The sequence below is a fragment of the Terrapene carolina genome, unplaced genomic scaffold (genome assembly GCF_002925995.2).
Source record: "Terrapene carolina triunguis isolate 2854851 unplaced genomic scaffold, T_m_triunguis-2.0 Scaffold42, whole genome shotgun sequence".
Classification (NCBI taxonomy): domain Eukaryota; kingdom Metazoa; phylum Chordata; order Testudines; family Emydidae; genus Terrapene; species Terrapene triunguis.
In genome coordinates this window covers 23,107,797-23,135,145 of record NW_020664393.1, presented here as the reverse complement: position 1 = coordinate 23,135,145, position 27,349 = coordinate 23,107,797, and the positions used below count along the sequence as shown (strand labels likewise).

The window sequence follows — 27,349 nt, the reverse complement described above, 5'->3', positions numbered from 1 at the left end:
GTTTACTTGCAGAGCCTGGGCCTATGTTTATCTATCTGTTTGATAAGGGTGAAAGAAACCAGCAGCAAGGTATCTGTCAGGGAAACTTTTGAAATTTAATTCAAATGGAATCTTTGCTGCAAAGCATTTTGGGATGACTCAAATAATCACATGTGCCAAATTCAGTTCTGGCTTAAGGTACAACTCCACTGAAAATAACTGAACTGCACGCATTTAGCCAAAGGCTGGATTTAGTCCAAAGACTTTGCATCTAATTTTAAATATTAGTAATTGTTCTATAAGTTGTGTTAAACTAATACAATGCTGCAGCTGTTTAAGGTAAGACAATTTCAAACCAATTTTACTACCAGTTTCAGAATTAGAAACTCATCTGGAAAACAGTACTGATTGACTTAAATTTAAAGTTTATATTGTGTTTTTTAAATGTTTCATTATTTTTTGTGTGTGAAATCCAGTCTTTTAGTTGAAAGGACCTGTAAACTTTAAATTGTTTGTTACATGTCATATACATTACAGAGGTGTGATTTTTAAAAACTAAAGAGAACAAATTGAAAAATATGATTACTTTGTCCAGGGTATGTCACTTTGTGCCTAGTCAGTTTAACTTTTTTCTTTCACAGAGCAATAGGGGAAAGAGATTTTAGTCACAGGAAACAGATTGTAAAAGTCAAAGTTTAGTAGGGGACTCAGGTGTAGACAGACACTAAATTTTTTGGAAAATGGTGCACTTTTAAAACTGTGGGACAAACAATACATTGAGAACTAGTGGCTATAATCCTGAATCTTTTATGAAATTAGAAAGACAATTACAGTGTTCATATTTACTTTGATCAAGGTGTTTATTGCATCTCAGAGGGCATACATGCACTGGGTTCTTAAACCAAAATACAAAGAAAAGCTATTTTGAAATTAGCTTTATATAACTTTTTCCCCCATTAGAGTGTATGTTATCCCCACAGTTAATTCAGATACAACCACTTTTAATGGTACCATACATTGATTAAATAGTTAGTTTGAAAGACTTAGCTGAACATCTTTCCAATTCAATATGCTTTGAACAAAGAGCTGCCAAGCCACTTGTAACACTGATCAACAGTGACCTCATTTAAGAGTCAAAATCTTAAGCCAAGCCATCAGCACAAACAGTATGAGAACAAACTAAAAATTAAAGAAACACAATATGTACAGTAAAGGGTGTGGTTCTCTGGATCAGAATGAGGTCTAATCACAAATAGTACAAAAACTACTCACAGCATAGTTGGGGAATGGAAATACACTACTCTAAGGCATATACACAGGTAAGCACTAAAATAACAGATGTACATAAAAGAGTTAAATAAAAATGCAATAATGTTATAACTACAGACACACCAAAGAGTGCTTTCATATTTGACATTCTTTAATGTCAGCACAACTATGGCTGCTTTTTTCAGCTACATGGAGAGAAACTGACCCTTTACTTATTTTCAATGCATTTAGCAAGAACTGATAAATAAGCGAATTTAAATGCAAGAACTCAAAGAATTAAAATATATTTTAAATTAAAAAAGTGATAAATACAGTATTCTTTCAGATATGATTTTTCACTATTGGTAAAGTAACTTGAAAGGAGTATTTGTTATGGAAATTTACCTTTATATTACTTTAAATTATAATATAACATATACAGTGCCACAAAAATAAAACATTTCTCACAACAATTGAAATTCCTGTGACTGGGAAAAATGTATTTCACACAAAGATTTTGTCTAGTTAAGTGTTTCTTACTATTGGTATTATCACACTATGTTTTGTAACAGATAAAGAAGAAACTTAACTTTTAGGGAAATTTCAGGTGTTTGTCAAAAGTTATATACATTGAAACCTTCAAAAACACAGACACATCGCTCCAAATGGCTCACCACACAACAGCTGCATAATCTGCCCCCACTGAATAGGTTCAGAAAAGCACTAGAAGGCATCAGAAACATACATCCATTGTTTAAACTGGAGAACACAAATAACCCAAGTACACAAATTGAGAGAGAGTAGGGATAACAGCTAAGGTAGTACACATTCCTAACGTTCACTTTCACAGCTGTGCTACACGTTTCGGAAGTAAGAGAAAGTCTGAATAAGCACTGGGTTTGGTACTGGTGGCTCACTTTGAAACTCTGAGCATCAATCTGTGATTTGTAGACTCCAAACTCACATTTTTAACTATCCAGTCAAAAAAACTGCAGCTGTGAAGACAAAAACATAGTTAGAAGGAATAGCTACACAAGTCTGATTCAAATTTGATTAAAATGGTTGCAGAGCAGCTTTAAGGCCAAACTTGGTATACAAAAGAATCGATATTCCCCCTTATCATATCTTAAAGCAGCTATGAAACTACTCACTGACGGAGTGGCTAACATTTAAGAATTCAGCTATTTTCTAACTTGAGTTCTGATGGAGGTGTCTCCCCAACAAATTGGGGCCCCCAATATTGCAACTGGACTATCATGCTTATGTAGAGATCTTTGAAGACACTGGGTCCTAATTACAATGGGTTATTTATGCTCACGAATAGCTCTGATTCGGTCATTATCTATAGCAGAGGTTCTCAAACTTCATTGCACTGCGACCCCCTTCTGACAACAAAAATTACTACATGACCTCAGGAGGCGGGACCGAGACCTGGCCCTGCCTGAGCTCACCGCCCCTGGCAGGGGACCCAAAGCCAAAGCCTAAGCCCCACCACCCCAGGTTGTGGGGCTAAAGCCCAAAGGTGCAGCTTCTTCAGTCACTGAATCAGGACAATTCTCAAATTCTTCCTGAGGTCAAATTTTCACAAGCTGTGGATTGCACTGAGTACAGTAAGGAAAAAACCACCACCAGAGATGATGTAAAGCTGCTACTTTTTCCTCTTGTTTAATTCTAATAAATGGCAGACAAAACTATTGAACACAATTTCTCATGCTCTACTTCAGTGGTCTCCAAATTTTATTGGGTGGCTCCCTCAAACCATTTTGTGATGATGTTCTGGTATCTGAACCCTCAGATTGCTTCCCAGAAAGGTTTATTATGGTTACAGTCTTTTTCCCTTTTTTTTTTTCCAATTGTTTTTTGGTTGCTCCTCTTTGCCTCTTATTCTCCCTCAGCTCTCTCCTTCCCTAGTTTCCCCTTCTCTCTTTCAGTGTATCCCCCACTGGTGTTTGTTCCCTCGCTAATCCATGATTCCCATAGGCTGTTCTACATAGAACTGCTCAATGCCTTATGCCATGATGTGCAGAAGAGCAATGCCCTGTAGCACCCTACAGGGAGAAGAGGAGAGACCATAGGACTGGAAGCAATGAAGGATGTAGGCAATACCCCCTTCCATCTCCATTAGAGATTTGGCATCCTTTGAGGACATGCACATGTTTGGGAGTCTCAATTTCACTCATTCATAACAGTGTTACCAAATCAGTTTTATGGCACAAATTAATTTCTCACACCAGATTAGGATTACACTGTAGGACTGGTCACAAGAAGAATTAATGTGAAGAGGAGAGTTATTATTAAACAAAAAATCTACTACAACGGCAGCATAAAGAAACAAGATTGCTTCTGGCAAAGTAACCTTTCTTTCAGTTTTGCCCCAGTGTTCCAGTCCATCTCTAACAGCCTTCATAATCAAATGAAGGCAGAGTGGATAGTCAAAAGAACACTGCAAACTCAAATGATGTAAATGAAAACTGGCTAGAACAGAGAAGCAACAACAATGAACTTTAAAAACCCACATATGCACTGCTTTTGTTCGATTTACAGAGTATATATGAGATTACAATTTTTACTATGTATACGCTTAAGAAAATATTTTCTTAACAGCAAATTAAGTCACATTGTGAATAAATATACTGTTACCAATTTATTCTGTTTGTCAAACAGAATGGCATGGAGAAGTAGTTGTGATTTAAACATATCTTGCATCCTGAAAAAACTTTTAAAAGGGCTTTAACTTGTACCTCCTGGTTCTCATTCACAGTTGTATTTTTCTACAAATAGTTGCAGGTTCTTACTCAAACTTAAAAAGAGAGTGGTATGCTTGTAGTAACGTTTTATATGGTGTACTAGTTAACTGCTGCAAACTAAATACATAACCCGGGTAAGTTCAAAGTCAGTCACAGAATACCTTAATTGTTTACAAGAAATCCTTGATGTTAAGATCTGCTAATGGGTCCTTTGTTGGAGGTTTCTTGGGACTCTGAGTGGCAGGTGTAGGGCTTGGAGAGAGCTGACAAAACAGAAACCAGCCAAGGAAAGCAGAAAAAGAAAGGAGACAGATGCACAAGCATTAGGTAGATTTATTCTACACAACAAGCACATTACAAACATGCAAAAAGTTAAGAGTTCTTGATTTATGAGCTTAACAGTGTCTTTTCTCTGTCATCTCGTTTGACTCCTGTGTTTAATTTCAAAATACAATTACTACGAAGTTGACAGTGCTTAGCAGCGGGGCCGGCTCCAGGCACCAGCTGAGCAAGCAGGTGCTTGGGGCGGCCCAGGGGAAGGGACGGCACGTCGGGCTCTTCAGCGGCAATTCGGAGGAGGGTCCCTGTCCCTCTCGGAGGGAAGGACCTACCACTGAATTGCCGCCGAAGAAGAAAGCGGCGCGGTGGAGCTGCCGCCGATCGCGACTTTTATTTATTTATTTATTTATTCATTCATTCGCCGCTTGGGGCGGCAAAAACCCTGGAGCCAGCCCTGCTTAGCAGACATTTTAATTCAAGACAAAACAAGATGTCCTGGTTTTCTAAGCAATTTACTAGTCATAATTGGCAGCAGTGAATATTCTGCTCAGTGTACCCATTAAATGATAAGGGAGTTTAGAGAGCATGTCAATGCCTAATACACTTGCCCAAGCAAATTAGAATTTCTCTAACTAGATAGTTATAGAATTGTTCGGAGCACTAACCTGGTAAGAAGGCAATTTAATTGATCTTTTGTAGCAACAGTTTAACATCAATATATGGAACAGGGCCGCCCGGGGAGGAGAGAGGGGGCAAGTGGGGCAATTTACCCCAGGCCCCGGGCCCCACAGGGGCCCCCACGAGAGTTTTTTGGGGGCCCTGGAGCGGGGTCCTTCACTCACTCTGGGGGCCCCGGAAAACTCTCGCGGGGCCCGGGCCCCCAGAACTTCTTCCGCTCCGGGTCTTTGGCTGTAATTCGGCGGCAGGGGGTCCTTCCGCTCCAGGACCCGCCGAAGTGCCCTGAAGACCCGGGGGGGGGGGGGGGGGGGGGTGTCCTCCCGCCCCAGGACCCGCCGCTGAAGTACCGGGTCTTCGGCGGCGGGGGGCCCCCACCACCGAAGACCCCAGGCTCCCTGAATCCTCTGGGCGGCCCCGATATGGAATATACAATACAGTTTTGCAGAATAACTTAGTGTTCACTGGCATAAAGCAATCTGCAGTCAAAGCAAAAGCCAAACATACAGTAGACCAAGCTACAGTATACACAATATTAAACACAAAAAACTACATCAAAAGAACACGATTAAAGTTGCAAAGACAAGCACTCAAAAGTTTGGAAATATGAGAATTAAGGTTCCACAGGCAACCTTAATTTTGGCTCCCTTAGACTGAATCATAATGCATATGCACAATTACTTGATCCCATATTATGTTTTCCACAGGACCTCTACCTCATTCAATGCACAGGATGGACAATGCTCATGTCATGAGCTGCTATTCAATACTTCGTTTTCTCCTCACTTCTCAATGTGTGGCCCATCCCTTGTTTATGGCACACTATTTCAAACCCGATTCTGAAAACAGAATTAATTTCCTCATAGGCTTGTATCTATAGTGCTCAGCGTAGTATGTGAGTGCTTCCAGCATTCATGAATTTATCTAACACTATTATGAGGTGAGGAGGTGGTGTTCTCCCCATTTTGCAGTTCAGAAACTGAGGGCCAGAGAGATTAAGGTCCAAAGTTTCCATTAATTTTGGTTGCCCAACTTGAGACACCTAGAACCTGATTTTTCAGAGTATTTTGCATTGTGTAGCGCTTTATATGATCAGTCACAAGTGTAATTAAGTCAGTGGAAGCAGTAGTTTGCTCAACACTTCTGCAAATCAGACCCCAGGGTGTCAAGTCAGGCACCCAGTAAATGAAAAGCACACAATTAGTGTGACCACCTGAGAGAAGTTTGGTTTAAGTAGACTTGCTATGCATCACATAGGAACTCTATGGCAGAGGCAGAGATAGAAACCAATTCCCCAAAGCAGCATTCAACTGCCTTGACCAGGAGACCTTACTTTCTCTTCCTGCAGTCCCCTACCTCATTCACTACACATTCCCCAGCTTCGGCAACAAATGAAGCAGGTGTCCTACAGACAACAGCATTCCCTCCCTACATAACCCTTATTCATCCCCAGAGAAGGTCCATCCTGTGCCCTGAATGAGATAGGATCATGTGGAATTTTTCAGCAATTTTTCAAATGTTTATAACTTGGCCAAATTTGGGCACATTTTCACAGGGACATCAAAAGACACATCCCTTACAAAGGCATCCCTCTTGCCAAATTTCTCAAATCTCTGTTCCAAAGTGGGGTGGGGAGGGGGGGAGAGAGAAGAGGGAGCCAGGACTTATCAAGGAAATGATTGCCAGAATTTAACATTAGTGAAAAACGTTTTTCACTAGTCTTGTTCTTGACAATGGACTGAACTGTTTTGACAGAAGCTTCCCAAAACATTTCAACTGGAAGACAACACCCAGCATGGTAAATTTCACCTCAAACTATTAAACTTTGGCAAAAAAATGTTATAAGCAACTGAAAACAGGAAGTGTCAGACTACTTTATTGGGCAGTGCTACCAGCCCCACCTATAGTACACACATTTCTTTGTCTCTCATATACCATATACTCTCCCTTTGAATTATACCAGAAGTACCATGTGACCTGACTGACCGAATATCCAAGATCATATCTTTAACAGAATACATCTTATGGATGCCTCACAAATGTCACCGTAGGTTGTCTGTAGTGTCATTATACTAATATTTTTTATACAAAGCAATAGAGCCACAACTGATATATTTTAAACACACCACAATAACATTGGTAATAATTTGTGTTACTTCACACCTGCATTTCCCAGCCAACATTGGGCCCCTTTGTGCTAGGCACTGTATATAAAGTAAGAAATATAGCATTCCTGCTAGGGCCTGATGTCCCTAAGTGACAGTTTGTCCCAAGAAGGCAAGGAACGGGATTGATGCAGAGTATTTTAGAGCAAGGGCATCTCAAGTTATTCTCTAGCAAATGCTTCCAATAACACTGCTCTGTGTCTGGCAGTGACCCACCTATCCCCAACCTGTTTAAGTGAGATACACCGAAATAGGAAGCCTTTATGGGAAGGTGTAATACTTGGATGGGGGAGCCTTTACAAATCCATCTCTTCATTCTCACTGAAGGTAGCTCAACACCCAACTTTTCTGTTTGGGCAAAGAAAAGAGTATCATGTATATAAAGGGACATTTTCATGTGATTTATTCTCATAAGGCTACATACACTTCAGTGGAGTTAAAAGCCAGCACAATAAAGTTCTCCTTTATCATATACTCAGAGCTGTATATAGATAGCATTTAAAACCAAGTTTCCAGCCAGGGTTTAGTAGGAGGAAAAGTTTACACAACAAATGGCTGTATAAGTGGCATTGCATTCCATGCCCTCAATACCCTATTTCTACTTTAAAACTTACATTTAATTATTTTACATATAAAAACAGACTTACTTGTGCACCAGGTCCAGATGCAACTCCGAATGGTGGCCTCATCATAGGTTGTCCATACATAACTGGCTGCTGAGGCATCATGGATACACTTGGTCCAGAAGGAGGCTGCAAAATTAAGAAGTTAAAAATATAAGGTTGCTAAAATTGATTAGGAAGGAGTTCTTTAATGAAGAAAAATATCACTCACCATTCCAAATCCTGATCCTGGCTGTGCAACTGGGGGGACACCTGAGGCAGGAGGAATAGCACTTGCTGGAGGCACAGTTCCAGTCTAAAATAAAATAAACTCACAGATGAGAATTTCTATAAATCCAACTGCAATTACATAGAATCAAAGTAGGGAAAAATCTTATTGTATTTCAAGATCAAAAATGTCAGAACTATTGTACTAAATATTGTTAGGTATTAGATGTTGCCCAGATTGCACAGCAGCCCACCTCTCAGGCAATTCAGCCATTTTAATTCTCAAAACACTGAGAGCTGGTCATTTGAAACGTCAAAATTTGGTTTCTAGAAAAGTATCTAGAAAGTATATTTATGTCAATGATATTAAACTTTAGATATTCACGTCTTACTAGGATTTGCACGATATGTTCTGCTCTATAGATAGAATTCTTAATTCTGAAAACAGTTTCAATATATTATCCATGTCTTAATCTAATACAACTAGAAAATGACTGCAAGGGAAATCTTCTGTACAGAACTGCAACAATACTTCCTATTTATCTTCTTCCCACCCGATACTTTTCAAATATGTTAAGGGCTGTTATAAAGAGGATAGTGATCAATTGTTCTCAATGTCCACTGAAGGTAGGACAAGAAGTAACGGGCTTAAATCTGCAGCAAGGGAGATTTAGGTCATATGTTAGGAAAGGCTTTCTAACTATAAGGATAGATAAGTGCTTGAACAGGATTTCAAGGGAGGTTGTGGAATCCCTGTCATTGGGCATTTAAGAACAAGTTAGGCAAACACTTGTGAGGGATGGTTTAACTATACTTGGCCTTGCCTCAGCATGGAGGATGAACTAGATAACCTCTTAAGGTACCTTCTAGCCCACATTTCTATGATGCTACATTAGCACCCTTGATTGGTTGTTGCTCCAAACAAAATGAATTATGAAGACCTTTTAGAACATGTCACACATAATACATCTGGAATTGTTTATCTTGATCCAAGATGAGCAACACAGCAACCTACAGATCCTGGTCAATTAATTACTGTGATGGATTAGTGTATGTCTGTATGTGTGTCTATCAGTCTGCAAACTCCATTTTCTTTTGTGTACACCATTTTGATTATGAATAGTGCTGCACCTTCACTTTTGCCTTTTAGCCTCTATATTTGACTGGAAGACCCAAAAGATGTTGGCACAAAATCTGTGTGCCCACTGGTGGAGAGCTTACCATGGAGAGCTTTTAAGAGTCATTATTAACCTAGATGGTCTTCCATTCAAATGGATACATCCTAGAGCAATGAGCTGGCTGCAGATCAAGTGAGTTAGAGTCCCTAGTTTGGGGACCAAACAACAAATCACCTGACAAGGGACCTGAAGACAAGGGACTTGGGGGAAGAGGGCGTTTGCCTGATATACAGGGCTAAAACTTTAGAAGAACAAGTACTGCTCTTAGCAGGGGCTCTCTCATATAAACCAGGACAAAAAGGTATGGCTGGGCAGGAAGAAAGGAGGGGCCTGAAATTCTGAAAGGACTGATGAAAACCCAAAGGGTTCCCAGAGTGGTGAGGGCAGGGGAAGGAGGGATTTGCATGCAGCTGTTATTTTCCATAGATCTTTACCCATTGTGCTTGGTCTACGAGTAAAATGTAACTTGTTTAGAAATTGCTTTGTAAAGGTCTGAGTGTTACATGCTCTAACTGCTGTAACATTGCTTTAACTGTCACAGAATCCCTAAAGGGTGAAACAGTAATCTAGTTTCAGTTGAACTCTGCAGAGCGTCAAGAATTACTGGGGATGCTTTGGAGAGCTATCACTAGCTTCAGGGCCAAGGCAGTTGGACTGTTGCATACCTTCTCAGGAAGGTGTGTGTGTGTGTGTGTGCGCGCGCGCTCTAACAGGCTTCCAAAGAGAGTGAAAGAAACTCTTTAAAAGCCACCACTGCCTTTGAAGTATCCTCCTACAACGGTCCAAAGCATAAGTTTGGCAAATATTTTTACTAAGCCAGCCTTTGAATGAACATCAATACGAATACAGGTAGTCTGTCTAAAGACTAGGACCTTTAGATAAGTTTTGATGACTAATTTTTGTCTTTTACTGTTATTGTGCAGTGCCATAGGTACCCTCCGTTATAGACACTAGACAACGTATAGTAATAATTTAACTTCTTGAACATTTAAAGAAAGTTAAACAGTCCTAGAACTATTAAAGTTCACAAACAGTAGGAATGGACTTTAATTTTTAAAACAATAGCAGCAATAAGAATCATGTAGCTAACATTACCATGTGAATTTAATACTCTCAAAAAGTGTCAGATTGATGCCCTGGACAGAGCCAAAGAATAGACAGCATAAGCAGCAGTTGTTAAAGCTTCAATATTGCTCTGCCAATGTATCCCAATACTGACCTGAAGGGACTTTAAGGGTTTCAATCTCCATAGTCATTTCTAGGTCACTGGTATCCTTGTTGGCAGAGTTTTAATTTTTTTTTACTGGCTTTAGACATCAGCAAACTATGAACTCTACCAAAGCCACCCAACCCATTTCATAGACACCAGTGAATTCCTATCAGATGGCAACTACTTTCAGTTACAACCAGTCTAGTCTGGGTTTGAATGAGTGACTAGAAGTGAAGTTCCACATCTCATTATAAATCTCCAGATGCATCCAGGTCCTCAGTTTTTCAATATCTGCTGGGAACAAGGATATCCTGAAACAACTGTTTTTAACTTGACTTCCATAAAAGAACTTATTACCAAGTTGTTTCTCATGAATGTACTACAAAGGCTAGTGGATTAAGTATCTGGTCGCAATGACATGCTCTCAGGCATATAAGAACAGCTACATTAATATATTAGTGACAATTTCCATCTAACTTTAAGCCAGCTGTAAGAACTGTAGTGCAGGCAAAGAGCAGTTAGTATTTTCAAGTTTAGTTACAAAGGTGTTTTTTTTTTTTTTTAAAGTAGAATTAGTAGAACTTTACAATGAAATTCACTTACATAATAGAATATTGCCCAACCTTTCTGGTAAGAAAAAAAGTTGAAACAACAACTAATTCATTGATCAAAATTCCACACCCACATTAAATGGAAGCTGAAACAATGATTGCAAAAAGTGTCCCCTCCTGCATGAAACATTTTGCTCATAAATTACTAAAAGAAAATACCACACCCTATTGTCTTGGAAATGATTGACCGCTCTTCTGGCACATATACACAGATCCTGAGCAGGTGTAGGTCAGTGTAGTTCAAATGACATCAATTCCACGATGCTGATTTACATCAGCTAAGGATCTGGCCCAACGACATTGGTAGTCTCAAATCAACATTTTCCATCATTAGTCACATTGTCATAGAAGATACCACAGTATTTCTCTACATTTAGAGAATTAAAGTATCTCCAATATTACAACATGTCTAACAGTTGGCTAATGTTGACTAATAGTCACAATTGTACACACACAGTCCCCCAGAAAACACAGGGAAGACCACCAGTTTATGTACCCAATAGTAATTATTTGTTCCTATTTCATCATCACTTCAGTGGGTGCTGGACATGAAGTCCTAAGACTAATTACTGAACTACATACCAAGGGACCAGTTGGAGGAACACCAGTTGACCATGTTGCAGGTGCTACTTTTGGTTGCCAGTTAGCTCCTCCCGTTAACTTCTTTTCTCCAGCATTCCACTGAAGGTCTCCCCTAATAGGGATTCAAATGCAGAAGCAGAGATAGAAGAATAAAGCTGTACACTGAATGTTAAAACTAAGCACTCTGAATGTATGTACATTAATTTACATAAACACTAAACAAAGCTAGCACGCGCATTAATTTTTGTTATAGGCAACTGAGAAATCCTGAATGCATTTAGTGTGCATAGGTTGTGAATAAATTATCTCCAATCTCAGTAGTGGTCATTAGCTATGGCAACTAAATTGCCAAGCTTATGATAGTCTATATTAAAAGATGAAAACAGAATTAATGGTGAAAGCCTTTAAATCTCATTACCAATGAGTAATTAGCAATATGGGAGAAGGCAAAAACATTGTTTAGTGCTATATTCACATTCACCTGTATGGTATTATAATCTACAGGGGAGGATACAATTTATATCAAGGCAAAAAGTGAGGGATTGGCACTGCATATTCAACTGCTGATAAAGGCATTTCACAGTTAAAAATCTTGTTCAGAAAGCTGCAGCAGAAGACAAGGATGGCTTTTCCCTTCAGAACAGTCAAGTTGTAGGATACAAGATCTATAAAAAACATTCATAGAAAAAAAAGGAGGAATATTTTCACCACTTCTAGTTGCAGAACAACTATTAGTAAGGGGTAGCCCAACATTAGATGTTTTAACAAAAGACTGCAGAAAAAAATAACAGGATTTGAGGCACATGACAAACCAGTAGCACCTCAAACCTGGACAGTGTTGGAATTCCCCACCTTCCAACCCCAAACTAGTAAAAAAGGTAAAACTCAAAGTGAAGATTTTAAGAGAGACATGCTCTACAGATATAAGGCTTGTTTGATGGGACAAGTGGGAAAGAATCCATTGGAAACTTGGGGTGAAATCCTGACCCCACTGAAGTCAACTTGAATTTTGCTTCAATGGAGGCCAGGACTGCATCTTTTGTCAGTAAATTGGGACTGATTTTGTTTTAGAGTCTAACTAAGAAAGTGGGAAAACCAGCTAAGCTAGGAACAAAAAAAAAGACAAAAAAAAAAAAAAAACCACCCACACACAACCCCTCCCCTCCCCCCAAAAACCCAACATGGCAGAAAAGATCCAAACAATGATAAATTAAAGTAATTTTACATTCTCCTTTTCTCAAAGAAAGAAGACCTTAGCCAAAATACCACGGATTTCCCCCCTCTTAGCTCAGTCTAAGTAGAGGTTGTGAACCAGCTCAGTAGTCAGTGGAGTCAAGCCAATCACAGAAAATGTATCTAAATATAAAGGTCAGCAAAAAGATAAAAGGGACTGTATAAACTTGGACACTACATCAGTTTCAAAATGATATTTCATGTAGTTTAAGAACCTAAACTTGTCTCTAGTTACCCTGCCATTGTTGTGGTTTTACAAACTCCCATTTTCTTATTTCTTTAAAAGTATATCTCCCTTTCAGTGTGGAAACCAATAGACTGTGCCAGATAGTGAAACTGACTACGTTCAAAGTGCTGTCAAATACACCAAACAAAATGGGAAAAGTTCTCTAACTTTCACTTTTATTAATCTTATGTGTTACAAGGACCAGCATTTTTAAACAATAAAAACTAAAAATTCAGAACTTACTTTTTTGATATGGTGCCAGAAATTCCAAGATCTGAAAATCAGAAATGAAATTAGGATAACAGAGTTACTTGTTTATAAAATTAAGTGAAGGATTCTGTCAAATGCTTTTAATGTAACATCTGTGCACCTGCACAAAACTGATCCAATAGCACAGTTCTAGGAATAGTACTCGTTTTTTCTAAAAGCCCTCTAAATAATGAAAGTTAAAAATCTGAAGCTCACCACTTTCAATGATTTCCTTATGACAAACTTGTTCTTCCAAGAACTTACATTTCTTTAACATACAAAAAAAAATTAAGAGGACTGAAGAGCCAATATTATCGTTTCCTTGACTGTGTATTTATGTATGTGTGCAAAATAAAATGTAAATATAGTTATGAATCCAAGTGGCAAGTCGTGTTTATCTTTTATGTCATACTTGTGAGAAGTTCCAGCCACCTGGGTGTAGGTGTGAAAACAAGTTGGTCTTTAACAGTATCCTTTCAAATTTTAAAAATCTTTTTGCATTGCACTGCTAGGCTAGGACTTATGTGCGCATCAACTGGCTCTCTAAGTTTGTAAGCAACAGAGTTAAGTGGACTTAAATTTAAAAGGTTTTGGAATCCCAGTGATTGAGAATTTTTTAAAAATAATATTTTCCTTCTCCTACATCACCAGTAGAGATCCTACAGGTGTATCCCCACTGCCCACAGATACACAGAAGTAACTGAGGATGGAATTCCATTTACAAGTTATCGTGCATAGAAGAAAAGAAGCCGGCTTTGTTCTTGTTGATCAGTTAACTGTTTTTAGGGCTGAAAAAAAAAAAATCTGTTTGTAAAGCAAGTACATATTAGATGATGTCATTGAGAAACATGAAACAGTGCAATTTCTATGGTCTTTTTCAGACTGCAACCACATTTTAAATATGGTTACCCCTTGGCCCAAGCAGTTGGCCAGTATTCACGGCCTTGTTGGGTTGTTTCCATTAGGAGAAGAGATTGATTATACAAGTTTGGGGTGGTTTTTGTGTGTGTGTAATTTTGTTTATTTACAAAGAAAATACAAAGTCCTGTTTCCCTGAAAAAGTATAAATAGTTTTCTTGCTCAGAAATCAAAGTCTGCCTTTTCAGTGAGCACTCTGCCCAAAAGAAACTCTTCCTCCCAGGGCCATGCACTGCTGCATCTCCAGTTGTCTGCTGATTTTCTCCTTGATATTGGTTTCCTTTCCCACAGGGACACTGCTGCAATCAACCAAAGGCGCAGTCCTTACATGTGTAATCAGAGAAATCTCTTAAATCACATGGCTTTGCCTCTGCTCAGGCCTCACCATGCTGGCCTGTGCCTTGGGCGGTGGCTTCTATTGTTTCAGCTATCACTAAGCAGCCACTGACTTTTACCAGATCTGATTGATGGCTGTTAGTAACCGCTTCAGCTTAATGTACACCTCTAGAATGGCAAGTGCTATTTTTCCCATCTGTACTCTAGTCTGTTTCAAGTATCTAAGCTTGAAAACCTGTTTTCAAGAGACAAATTTGTAAGTGTCCCTTAGATTATAGAACAGACCAATTTAGTGTGCTTGAAAACAGAAGCTCTATGATATGGATCAAACTTTGACATGAGACCAGGAACTTCCATTCTCTGAAAACCTAAGCACCTTGGCCTCCTACAGAGGAGGACTATAGCATAACCCAATGAATCATAGAATATCAGGGTTGGAAGGGACCTCAGGAGATCATCTAGTCCAACCCCCTGCTCAAAGCAGGACCAATCCCCAGATTTGCCCCAGATCCCTAAATGGCCGCCTCAAGGATTGAACTCACAACCCTGAGTTTAGCAGGCCAATGCTCAAACCACTGAGCTATCCCTCCCTCCCTTTTTGATATTTCTAAAGGTATCTATGGCTGCCACAGAGAGGCAGGACTTTTGTGGGGTGCAGCAGACTGAGCTAAAGTACAAGTGATAGCTATATTTATGTACTCAAAAACAATTACCAATAAGTTGAATGAGTTGAGTAGTTAAGATCATAAGTCACTTTAAGGGAAAACAACAACAACAACAGTAGTTGGGTGACTTACTGCCTACTAAATTTGCGAGAGATGAATCAAGATCACTTCCAAGGCCTTTGCTTGCTGCTGAAGCTGTAGCAGCTGAAGCTGCTACAGACTGACCAGATGGAATCATAGTTGGCATAAGAAGATCACCTAAACCATCAAACACTAGAATTTAAAGAAGACAGTAGATTAGGATAGTAACCTTTACTGTAATATTCCTTTAAGTAACACCACTGCATAGAACCTTTAGTATTACTCAACAAATGATCATAGCACAGACAATCACTACACCGGTATTACTAATACATAATTTCACATGAAAGAATGCCGACACGGCATGCATGGTATTTTACTAACACACTGAAATGTAGAATTATCCTGAAATAAAAATATACTAATGAAGACTGGAACAATACATGCCTAAATGTTTGCAAATGCATCCTTAAACCTGGTAACAAACTTAAAAATCCCAGAACATTGCCTCTCCACGTATACATGTTTGCAAAGAGGTTTAGAAAAGCTATGTAAAAAAATTTTTTTTTTATAGATGTACAAGTTACTGTAGTAGGAGAGCCAGGAAGATAAAGTATTTTAAAATGTTTTAACCAATAACAGGTTTCTCTAACATATCAATTAAAGGGATCAACAGGGATGTAACTGGTACTTTTCATCCACACTGACAGATCTAAACTTCCCCAGATGTCAGCTTTAGGAGTCAGGTTTACATATCATAACTCAAACTGCTGCTCTGTTGCCTGGTTAGCCCACTATTATTGTTAGTAACCTATATTACTTTATTCCACCACAGTAAATATTCTGACCCATATCTGATGTGCATGCTAATGTTATTTCAACAGGCAAGTGTAGCATATTATGCACTGGCAAGCAACTAAAATAATCAAGCAGCAGTACTACTCAGATTTCTCTTACTCATTTAGTTGCAGAACTCACCAATCGTAAATTTGTAGCAAGGACCCAGCATGGAAAGTGTAGAATGGAAGAGATACAAACAAAATGACAGCAGTGATGAAAAGTTAAGCTTTATGTCAAGCAAAGAACACTATCTTGATCTCAGTTTTGTGTAACCCTGGGTGCCATGCAAACTTAAGGGCTTCAGCAACAGCAGCGAGATCACATGCCTATACACTGCATATAAAGTACAAAGTGTTTGTGTTTTTCCTCTGATAACTCCTAACAGTCATGCAGAGAAGCACGTGCAAAGAGATGACATACACACTTCTATTTGGTTTCTGCTAAAAATTGAGAAAAGGTAACGGGAACAAGGAAAGATTTCCTAGAATTATCCCCACTGCTGGTGAACGCTTATGGTACTAACTGGTATTTTCTCTTTCAATTGAATAAGTGATGGGAAACATTGATACCCATGAGAATTATTTTTATATCCTTTGTATTAAGAGCAGTAATAATTGTATCATTTATGTTACTGTTGAATGAACACATTTGTTCTGAAGATACACAAGGGAAACCCTTCCCTCACCTGATGGATCAAATGAGCTGCCACCAGTTGATGGTGATGTTCCAAAAGCTGCTTCAAAGTTGGGCTGTAATAAGGTGGCTTGAGCTGGAGTAACTGGTGATGGTGATGGAGAGGGAGCAATGAAAGAACCTCCAAAGCCTTAAAAAAAAAAGTTACATTAAAAAAGATCAGATGCACCCAGATGGAATCACAAAATAAAAGCCTTGACATACTGTTCTTAAAGCCATAACATAATAGTTGCTCTATCATTATGCTTTCTGATATTAGATAATAAGCATCTCTTGATGTAATGCAAAGTATTCTAATAAAAATCACTCTAAAACCACCTAAAGGAAGATATACTGTAACTGGCAAGTTCTGGGTTGCAAAAATCATAAGATTGCATTGTAAACCTAATTTGTAACTTCACCCACAAATGAAATGCAGTCACCTCTGGGATAGAGCACATTCAGTGCACAATGTAAGATAGACATTAAATACGCCTTACCTAATTATAATGATAGGGGTAATCTATAAGTAGGCAGAATGCAGTTACTGGGATTTGGTCAGGACACTGGGGTTAGCTCTTAAGGAAAGTGTACCATGAGTTGTTTAATGACCCTGACTTGAGTAGCCAGGAATGCCAACAGTACCTCTTAATCTCATATTAGTTAAATACTGACTGCATATTGATTCACCAACCAAGCAAATGAATCACCATCACTACTTCCTACAGCACATGGGACTCCTTTGCACCTCTCCCAATTTCTTATCTAATCTGACCCTCAATTTCATTGATTTCTATTAATTGTACCACTTTCTTTTACATGTCTGGGCTTTTAAGTTGTCTCCAACTATAATTTTAGATTTTTGAAGTACTATAAAATATTGTAAATAAGAAAAATATGATTTTAGAGATTTATTTCTACAGCATTTTTCCCACTGACTCCTTGATTTAAATTTTCCTCTTGTTAAAAAACATTAAATGTTTTCCCTGAAAAATTGAAATAAAAGCAATAATGCACCACATTTCTCTCTAAAAATAGTTATGTGCCAATGTAACATGAGTTGAGTAGTTTTGTCTGCCAGCAAGATATGGATTCATAGTTATGGCTTGTTTCTCAGAGGTGTGAAACACCCAAAAATCTCAATGAAATTAACAGAAGCTGCAGGTGCTTAGCAACTTTGGGAGACCAACCAGTGTAGATTTTAGTCACAAGGTCCATTTTCAAGTAGAATAGTCAGCAACCTACAATACTGTATTTTCTTGTTGCACTAATTTCAGGTTGTCAGGATTCTGGTTGCATTGGTTGAGGACACAGCATATATTGGGGTTTAGTGATGCCACAAAGTATAGGAATGAAAATCAGAACCTTGAAGTCATCTTGTGAAAAGAGTGAAAACTGTTAAGATTTGTAGTGTACACATTATGCTAAATGCTTAAAGATAGCAAATCTATTAACTTTTTAAAACAACAACACATGGCAACTGATGTACTTTAGGGAGATTATGGCAGAACAAACACTGACATCTTATCCACTTGCAAATTGTAATATGTACCTTCAAATGTCAGACTACTGTCATAAGGAAGAAGACAGCCAGACCTGTATGTTTGGAGAACACTGGACAAGTTGACTACCTTCAATTTAAATAATTAATACTTCTTAAAAAGTGTTAAAATTTAGGAAGTTAAAAATAAAAATAAAAAAAAAACCCTCACCAAAAGTTATTGTAAAACAGTAATACACATTATGTTTCTCATAGCAGTTTAACCCCAAATCAAACTTTTGCCCCAAGCTTTTGAAGAAGCACATCACATTCCCAAACAATACTTCATTAGCCCACTATTCTAGGAATAGTAGCTTTGGCATTATCCTGACACCATTTTCTAGACTATGAATGCACTAATAGATTACTGAGAAGTGATACAGTAATGTTGATTAACCGCAATCAGCCACTCTCAGCAATCATGAGATACTGGTAACCGAAAAACATAACCTGGCAGGAGTCATGCCTTTCTAAAAGATCCCAATGAGTCACAATGGGTAGCTACTTCTCCTTCCCAAGGATTTGGGTAAGAATGGTGACAAAGTCAAACCCTACTTGCAACTACGCCTAGTAGATGCATAACAGCATAATTTGAATTAAACTGAAACAGGTGCAGAGAAGGGCTACTAGGATGATCAGGCGAATGGAGAGCCTATCTTACGAGAGGAGACTAAAAGAGCTTAGCTTGTTTAACCTAGAAAAACCAAGGCTGAGAAGGGATGAGACTTCTCTCTATGAATACATCAGAAAGATATACACCAGAGAGGGAGGAAGAGTTATTTAAGCTGAAGAACAATATTGGCACAAGAACAAATGGGTATAAATAGCCCAATAATAAATTTAGGCTGGAAAATAGAAGAATGTTTCTAATCAGAGGAGTGAGGTTTTGGACCAACCTCACAACAGGAATTGTGAGGGCAAATGACCTAACTAGTTTTAATATGGAGCCTGACAAATTTATGACCGGGACTACCTGATGAGATTGTCTGTGATAGCAGGAGACTGGACTCTTTGACCCACAAGGTCCCTTCCAGACTATGTGCAACAAGGATTATCATGCCAGCAGTATGATGTTCCAAGTGTTTTTCAATCACAGAAGACACTATATTCCAGTTATCTCCAGATAAAGAGAAGCTGGTACATGGCATAACAGCCTGCCTGTTCAAAGTGTATCTAGGAAAGACTGAATCAATGCTAGTTGGATAAGGAACACCACTATTTCATCCTTGATGAAGGCCCCTGACTTCTAGTAATTAAGACAGCTGCAGTCTTGGTTATGCTAGACTCACTGACCGTGGACACCTGGTTAATTAGTGCCCTTCCATCTCAAGTTAGCCTGACAATTCCTGGACAGAGCTGAGAGTGACCAGTCCACAGAAGTTAGAGAATTGCAATTAATGTGATCTAGAGCTGCCAAATGCTCTATCTGGGGCCCTAATAAGGTAATTAGGAACTAGACAATTAAGTAGCCCATGTAAATGGCTAAAGAAAGAATATCACTTTTCCAGAACCTGAACTGACTTCCCTTTGTTAGTAGATCCACTTGAGGGTTCTGCTAGGACAAAGACTTGAATTACCCCCATTATCTCAAACTGCCTCTTTTTCAAGGGACACATACCAGCTGCAGTCATTGGACTCACTAAGATTTAGAGCCCAGACAAAATTATGAGGGAGATGAGCTGCCTTTACAGCATCCCATAGGCTCTCAAACATTGTCCTGAAGGAAACATGTCAGCCTCAAATCCCTCCGCACTTTCACTAAAACATTCAAAAACCTTGAGGACAAGCCTTCAAGAACTATGAGAAATCAAGAGGATTTTAAATTTAGAATTGGATTATGCTGCAGGTTATACATCTGCCATTATCTGAGGCAAACAAATGCTTAGCAATATGCTGTTATGGTTTAACAGAGCCTTTGTATCTGCCAAATTGTTATTCAAACCCCACTGGTATCCATTTTGGATTTAAAACGTAGAAGCTCTGTAAGCAGGAAAAAAAAAAAAATAATAAGTGAGGCTGTTGGAATTTTACCTCTTTTCACAGACATGTCAACATGTGGATCCAGAAACATTGAGCTTTATTCTTTCAAAGGCAGGATCACATACCTCAATGCAGGGTAGGATGGGCAACTGTGGGTTTGATGAATTCTAACTAAGCCTCAGTTATCCCCCAAACAGGTTCACATCCTCCATCCTTTACACACTGAAGTGTTGATTTAATACAAACGTCACCAATTTTTTTTCAACCCCCCCTCCCCCACCAATACAATGGAAAACTGAATATATTTTGAAGGCTCCAATTACTAATGAGTATGCAAAATATTCAAGGAATTTCTATTTTCCTAGATAGACCACATTTTCATGCTGAAATTGCATTTTTGGGAGTAAAATTGCTTTCAGCCTGAATACACAAGATTGTGATTTGATGTTTTCAAACAGATTAACACTTTCCAAAATTTCACCACATGGAGACTGGTGAAAATCGGTTGCTAAATTTGCTTTAACATTTTCTGCAATTTTACATATTTCTACAAGTAACCAACAATGTTCTCATTCATGAAATTGGCTACAGATACTCCTATAAAATTGTCATTTAAGAAACTTAGCAAAAAGAGAGACTCTAAATTAGAAGGCAAGGACTGTCTTTACTGATGGCTCCTGGTTTATCCACATACCCAGCTTCAAACAGCTGTTTTGGAACCAGTATATGTAATCATTTCTGGAACAGGCACTTATTTTCTTGTCATGAAATAGAAAGTTTTCTATGCATATGTTTAGATGCTGGTGGGAGATGTGTTCTCCTTTAGATTTACCCCAAAAGAAACTCATAGCACTTGCAAAATAAAAATTGTCATTCCTATCTTTTATAGGATAGCTTCCCTATTTAAGGACTTATTGCCTGAAGGGGACCATATAAGAATGTGGATGAGGAAAAAAACCTAATCCATATTGACCAGCTGAGAAAGATTTAAGCCACCTTACTTTAAAGATGACAGTATGCAAGTATTTAAGGGATAAATATGCCTTAACAAATAGGGCCAAATAGTTCATAAGTGCTGGAACAGTTTTTATAGTTGGGAGTGCTGAAAGCGATTCAACAAAACTGAAAACCTTGTATATACAATGGAAACCACTTCAAATGAGAGAGTGCTGCTGTACCCCAAGCACCCATGAAGTAGTTACCTGAAAGGCAGCAAGGAAAGATTTCCACTTTAATTCTGAATTAAGAGCCCATGTATATGAGAGGGATTTAAAAAGGGAGTACAATATTAGAAAAGCAGCAACATTTTCAATCTGCTAACTCAAGGGAGAAGTAACACCTTTAGTTACTGGACTTGCCAAATTCATTTTCTAGATGAACCAAAGTCACAGTGAGTTAGTGACTATTCTTTGGCCATTTAGAAATATATAAATACATTTCCTGAAACTAGAGGAAAACTGGCTAGGAACTTTTTCCAACACTGATTTAGTGGCCTTTTTGGTTTGGTGTAGAACAGGTAGCTTGTGTTATCTGAGTCAGAATATGCCATCACATCAGGTTTGGTAGCATAAAAAGGTAATACTTCCAAGTTGGTCATTGCCTAATGTAAGTCAATAAAAAGGGTACTGCTCACAAAGTTGGCACATGGTAAACACCAAAGAAGAAAGCCAAATACGTAGTGGTGGAAGAAGGAGGCTGTAGAACATGGATATTTCAGGTTGATATGCATTTATTTTTACTGGAAGAAAAGCAAAAAAGAGTGTCATACTTGTCCCCCAGAAGGAGTAGTGTGTTACATGTACACTTGGCAACGAAGCTTCAAGGAATCAGACTGACATCTTAAACTTGAAAATCAGCACAACATCCTCCGTTTTGATCTGGTGCCATACTCAGCACAGTTCAAGTTTTTACAATCCCTTCTGATATGAAGAGTGACAAACACTTTGAACACTGAGGGTGTTATGCTGCTCCTCTGTAATAGTGTCCTTTGTCCCAGTTCTTCTTACTGAGGGATACTATGAGTTTACTTTCCACACAGTTTGGATCAATTAAATCAGAAGAAAATAACTTTTCATCCTACTTTCCATGGAACTTCTAAAAACTAAAATTATGCACTGATATTGCAGCCATCACTTAGAAGTTACCTTAATTTATTAGCTATAATCTGCAGCACAAGTAGTACAGTAGGACCACTTTGATCAGTAACCCAAAACTGTGCAATTTTAAGGTATTTTAATATAATTCAAGTAGAGATGCCTTTGCAGTAACAGATTTAAATTCAAATGAGTTTATATTGTTTGATTTAACAGAAGCATAGCAGTACCACATAATAGTTGTGAGGTTCTGATCACCTCACTAAATCTTCAGTTTATATTAATTTTGAGAGCTGCTCATTTAGATATTTTCATTGTTTAAGATATTTGTATAATGTTTGACCTTATCCTGATGATGCATGGTTTGGATTCTTTTTTCTCAATGAAAAGTTTTTGGACAGAACTTTATTAAGTCTAGTACAGTACTGAACATATTTAGTCCAATAGATCATTCTCCCAAAACTGTTAACAGCAGTTATCCTCTGCTTCTCAGTTAGCAAAAATGTAAAATGGGGTAAGTGATGTTTGCAAGGATTAGTTAACATACCTTCAGAGCTCTGAAAATAACATTATCTGAATATTGTCAGAAATTAAACAAAACTACAAATGGTGATACTTCCATTTGTTAAAGAAAGCTTGTACAGCTGTGAAGATACAGGACAAGTGTTTAGCATGGAAAGGTTTGTTTAATAACACCGACAAGCAGTTATACCCCAAAGTTATCAAAATTGTAACTAGTGTAGAGAAAGTTTACTTCTATAATCAACTCTTGTTTCCTGGAACTAAAAAGTTATCCTGTTTACTTGCATAGCAACACAAATATGCATGGGACCGTACAATAGATATAATACCTATTTCCAACCCTGAAGTAAAACCTAAAGGAAGAACCAACAGGAGGAGATTAGGAGAAATAAGGAGAGGGAAGTAGGGTTAGGAAAAGGAAAGAATAAGAGGATGAGAACAATATGATCATGAAGTCACTTAGGAGGAGATGTGCCATGAAAGTAGTAAGATGTTATACACAGCTTTATTTAAGCTACTTAAGAATGTTTAATACTATGAAATCTTTGCTGCTGTCCAACAACATTTATAGTTTACTCCACTGCAAAATGAAGGTTCATTTTGAAATAAAATAGGAGTGTGACAAAAAAAAAAAAAATCCAAAAAAAAACACCCCACTCTTCCACAATGAAGTACATAAATTTTATTTAAATTTGTATTTATTACCAGCCAGTAAGTCTGCAGAAGCTGAGGAACTAGAAGCGGTCTGGGTTGCAGGTTGGGGTTCAGAAGCACTACTTCCAAAAGCATCTACAGGGTAAATTCCACAATGCAGCAAGAAAGGCAAAAAAAAGTTTAACATAAATACTCTGATTCATCATTGCTATGTAAAGAATGCACGAATAGCAGTAGTATGACAACTTCATTCACCAGGTAGAATTACAGAATGAGGAGCAAACATGTTTGGGAACCTCAGACAGAATTGCAGAAAAAGTGGTTTTGATTGCATATAGTCAAGGTGGAGAAATAAGGCAATGAGCCAACACTTTTAAAAAAAGATATTTTCATATGGGAAATACAAGTGATTTTTTTTGACCAACACTTCGCCTGTGAGGCTTGTAAAACTAGTGGGTTTTTCCAATAGGAGACCCCAACTATATTTACAGTATGTTATTTTTGACTTGAGTTAAGCCATTTACACAGATCCACATAATGGATTAAATAAAAGGCAATGATAACTCCAGCTAAAAGTATATAGAGCTGAAAGTGCTCTTTAACAACTTACAAGCCTGTCATTTTAGTTGACTGTTTCACTGAAGTTTAGAAATAGCTTCATAATACATGAAACAGAAATTCTGTGGTGTTGGCATATACAGATAAAGTCTTATAAAAGCTAAGAGTTGGCTATGCCTATCCTAACTTCCACCATTTCAGTTCAATTCGATATAATCTAGTAGAATTCACATTTACCAATTTGTTTTAGTTTATATACCAATTCCAGCTGCTTACAGAAGTTGAGCTGCTCAGAGAAACATCAACAGAAGATGAAAAGATACAGCTACATATAATGTACTTTGAGTGAAAACTCAAATACTTGATCAAGAAAGATAACCCATGCACTGAATATAGATGATAGAATGGTAAATACAATGAGGATGGATGATGTAATAGAAGTGTTGCAACCATTTATTTGCAGTTTAAGTTTTATTGAGTTTTTGGATAGGAAGACTTCAATACATACAAAGCTGTTCAGCTGCAACACTGCATGAGCTAAATTGTGAAAAGAGGAAATTGCAACTGCCAACATGAAAACAGTGTAAATGTATTTGAAATGAAGTGATTTAACTTGCAAGTGGTGAGGAAGGAGAAATACCCACCACCAAATAGGTCAATCACACCTGAAGAATCCACTTTTGCTGGAGAGGCAATGGGTAGAGGAGATGGTGCTGCAAATGCATCCACTGCAGTAGGCATATGACAGATAATATTTAGTATCAGCAAGTTAATAGCAATGATAACTAAATATTTTGAAATCCACACTTAGACTCCACCAGTTAGCACCACAGGACTTGTACATTAGTTGAGATACCAATCTACAACACTGCAATCAGAAAGTATGTGAAGTTTTGCATATATTAGTTTTTAAAAACCCCGTTTATGATGAAGACAGCTTTGTTGTGCACAGTGTAGCACTTATTTTCTGAAAAATTAAGGCTATTCATACATGTCATCTACTACCAGTATAGATAACTTCAGTGGAGCTGGCAAACTGAATGTTAGCTGACACTAAATCTGAAGTTTTATTTTTAAGACATGTTTGTCTATTGGGACCATTAGAAAATTTTCTTCAGGAATAACATGCATCACAATTTATCATTGAAACATTTGAGGTATTATAGACTGAGAATCCCCTTTCAAATCCCTAAGTAAGCATGAATCAATCATTTATTTTTACTTGGGAAAAAACTGAAAATCTGTAGTGTCCTGTGAAACAAGCACTCACCAGATAAGAGATCAGCAGTGAGAGAACTCTCAGGCACAGGAGAAGTTCCATGTGGTGGAGATGAAAAAGCATCTTCCAGAAGTAAAAGAAAAACCAAGTAGAAGTAAGTACTGTGTTTAAATCAAAGTCAGCTTATGCTGTAACAGTGTCAAATGAGAGGACATTTAAGGGAAAAACAAACAAACAAAAAAACCCACTACATTGTGGGAAAAGATCTTTTTATCTTTACCTGTACCAAACAGGTCTATGTTAGGAGTAGCATCTGGTTTAGGCGCTGCGGGAGCATCAGGAGCAGACTCAAATAAATCTAAGACCAAGAATATACATGTCTAACTCATTTTGGAAGACAGGACTGAAAGCAGTAACTTTTCAGTTTTGCGCATCGTATTTGGAGAATTTTAAAAGACTGGCTCTTTGTCTGTAAAGAACCTTCTAATATACAGTATACATGCAATAATGATAGTGTATGCTGTACATTTATTTGACAAACCAGAGTTCAATCCACCAGAATCAAAGACTTAAAAACAATTACCACCAAAGATATCTAGAGCAGGAGGAGCGGAAGTGGTGGTAGTGGTGGTGGCGGATGTGGTGGCTGTGGTGGTAGTGGTTGTTGCTGTAGCAGCAGTAGCAGTGGCAGCAGTGGCAGCTGGAGAAGGAGTAGTTGCGGGAGCTGGAGTAGCTGCACTAGTAGGGGTAACTACAGGAACACTGGTCTCAGTTGGCTTCATAGCAAAGAGGTCCAGCTCGGGAGCAGCCTCTGCACTACCTTCAGATGGGGCAAAGGGGTCTTGTAAAAAGGAAAGCGGAGAATATATATATATAGGATCAGTAAGGGAGGAAATTAGCAAAAATCAAGCATAACTATGGGTAACATACATACACAGCAGATACACACAATGACTAGGCTATTGATTTCTCTGTAACATCTATCCTACTGATCTGGGAAAGCTATGCAGCGGTTTTTCTAAAATAAAGTATTTTATAAAGGTGGAAAGTTTGGGGAATTGAACGCAAAGTTTTTTTTTGAAAGGTTGGTTTGGCAAGATTGAAATGCAGCAGATGAAGATAACTGAAGAAAACAGGTTAGGCTCCAAAACATTAACAGGATATTAAACTTGTTGCTGCTTACAACACTCAGCATTGTCAAAATTATTCAGTAGTGCTACTGAATAAATGTACGGAGAAAGGATACTGGCTTTGACAGAAGACACATGCAGTTATGTGAAGAATGCTCTTCTGTCTCAAAGTTCTATGCTTTTGATCAACTACAATGAATACTATGTACTGAGGGGAAAAAAAGATTGACTGATAATTTCAGAAAAAAACCACACTGCCATGTAGTTTAATACTACTACACACACAAGAGACTAATGACATAAAACCCACCATTTCCTGAACATGCATCAAGAGCTGCTGCTACAGGGGTTGGGGTAGCTGGTGCTGCTGCCCCTTCAGGTGCTGCAGGGGCTTCTCCAGGAGAAGCTGCAAAGGCATCTTGAGTGCAGTTTTTTAAAACAGAAATTAAAAGGATAAAGAGAAGAAAAATATAGTAAAAGAACCAAGTTAAATTGCATAGGAAGATTCCCTTATACAACATGAATTTTTATTAGTATTTTTACTGATGCAAGATAAAGCATGCATCATAAATTCTCAATCTCCCCCCCAACCCCACTCAATGTATTTATTTTAAATGAGACTACACATTAATACTTTGAGGTGGTAGGCAAGAGGCATATTAACATGTTAAAGGCAACAGGATTCTTATTGTATAAGGGTTCTGAGCAGCATGTTTATGTAACATGAGAAGTTAACTAAAGCATGTAAAAAGTTTGGCAGTAAACTGATGCCAATTAAGATATTAAACATTCATGTTCAGTCAAATAATCTCAGTGTATGTCTGAACAATAATTGATCTAGCATGTAACTTTTAGTTTCCTGAATATTTTGAGGAGCTAAAAGCTTGTGCTGTGAACTAGAATTTGCAGTTCTCTGACTTATTGCACTA

General features: G+C 38.0%; 1 protein-coding gene across 5 annotated transcripts in view; it reads right to left on the bottom strand.

Annotated features, from left to right (window-relative positions):
* Positions 1-814: 814 nt before the first annotated feature.
* Positions 815-27,349, bottom strand: part of SNAP91 (synaptosome associated protein 91) — a 129,027-nt gene continuing 102,492 nt past the window's right edge. For 2 of the 5 annotated variants that reach the window (XM_024193228.3, XM_024193231.3), the window contains 14 exons: positions 26,731-26,838; positions 25,874-26,131; positions 25,571-25,648; positions 25,342-25,413; positions 24,716-24,799; positions 23,565-23,648; positions 16,738-16,875; positions 15,264-15,404; positions 13,207-13,237; positions 11,505-11,616; positions 7,928-8,011; positions 7,741-7,845; positions 4,136-4,237; positions 815-2,222 (listed from right to left, as the gene is read on the bottom strand). In XM_024193228.3, the coding sequence (XP_024048996.2) occupies positions 4,145-4,237; positions 7,741-7,845; positions 7,928-8,011; positions 11,505-11,616; positions 13,207-13,237; positions 15,264-15,404; positions 16,738-16,875; positions 23,565-23,648; positions 24,716-24,799; positions 25,342-25,413; positions 25,571-25,648; positions 25,874-26,131; positions 26,731-26,838 (1,388 nt within the window). In that variant the 3' untranslated portion in view covers positions 815-2,222; positions 4,136-4,144. The remainder of the gene's footprint in view (positions 2,223-4,135; positions 4,238-7,740; positions 7,846-7,927; positions 8,012-11,504; positions 11,617-13,206; positions 13,238-15,263; positions 15,405-16,737; positions 16,876-23,564; positions 23,649-24,715; positions 24,800-25,341; positions 25,414-25,570; positions 25,649-25,873; positions 26,132-26,730; positions 26,839-27,349) is intronic. The other 3 variants (XM_024193230.2, XM_024193232.3, XM_024193233.2) reach the window with 3 other exon arrangements.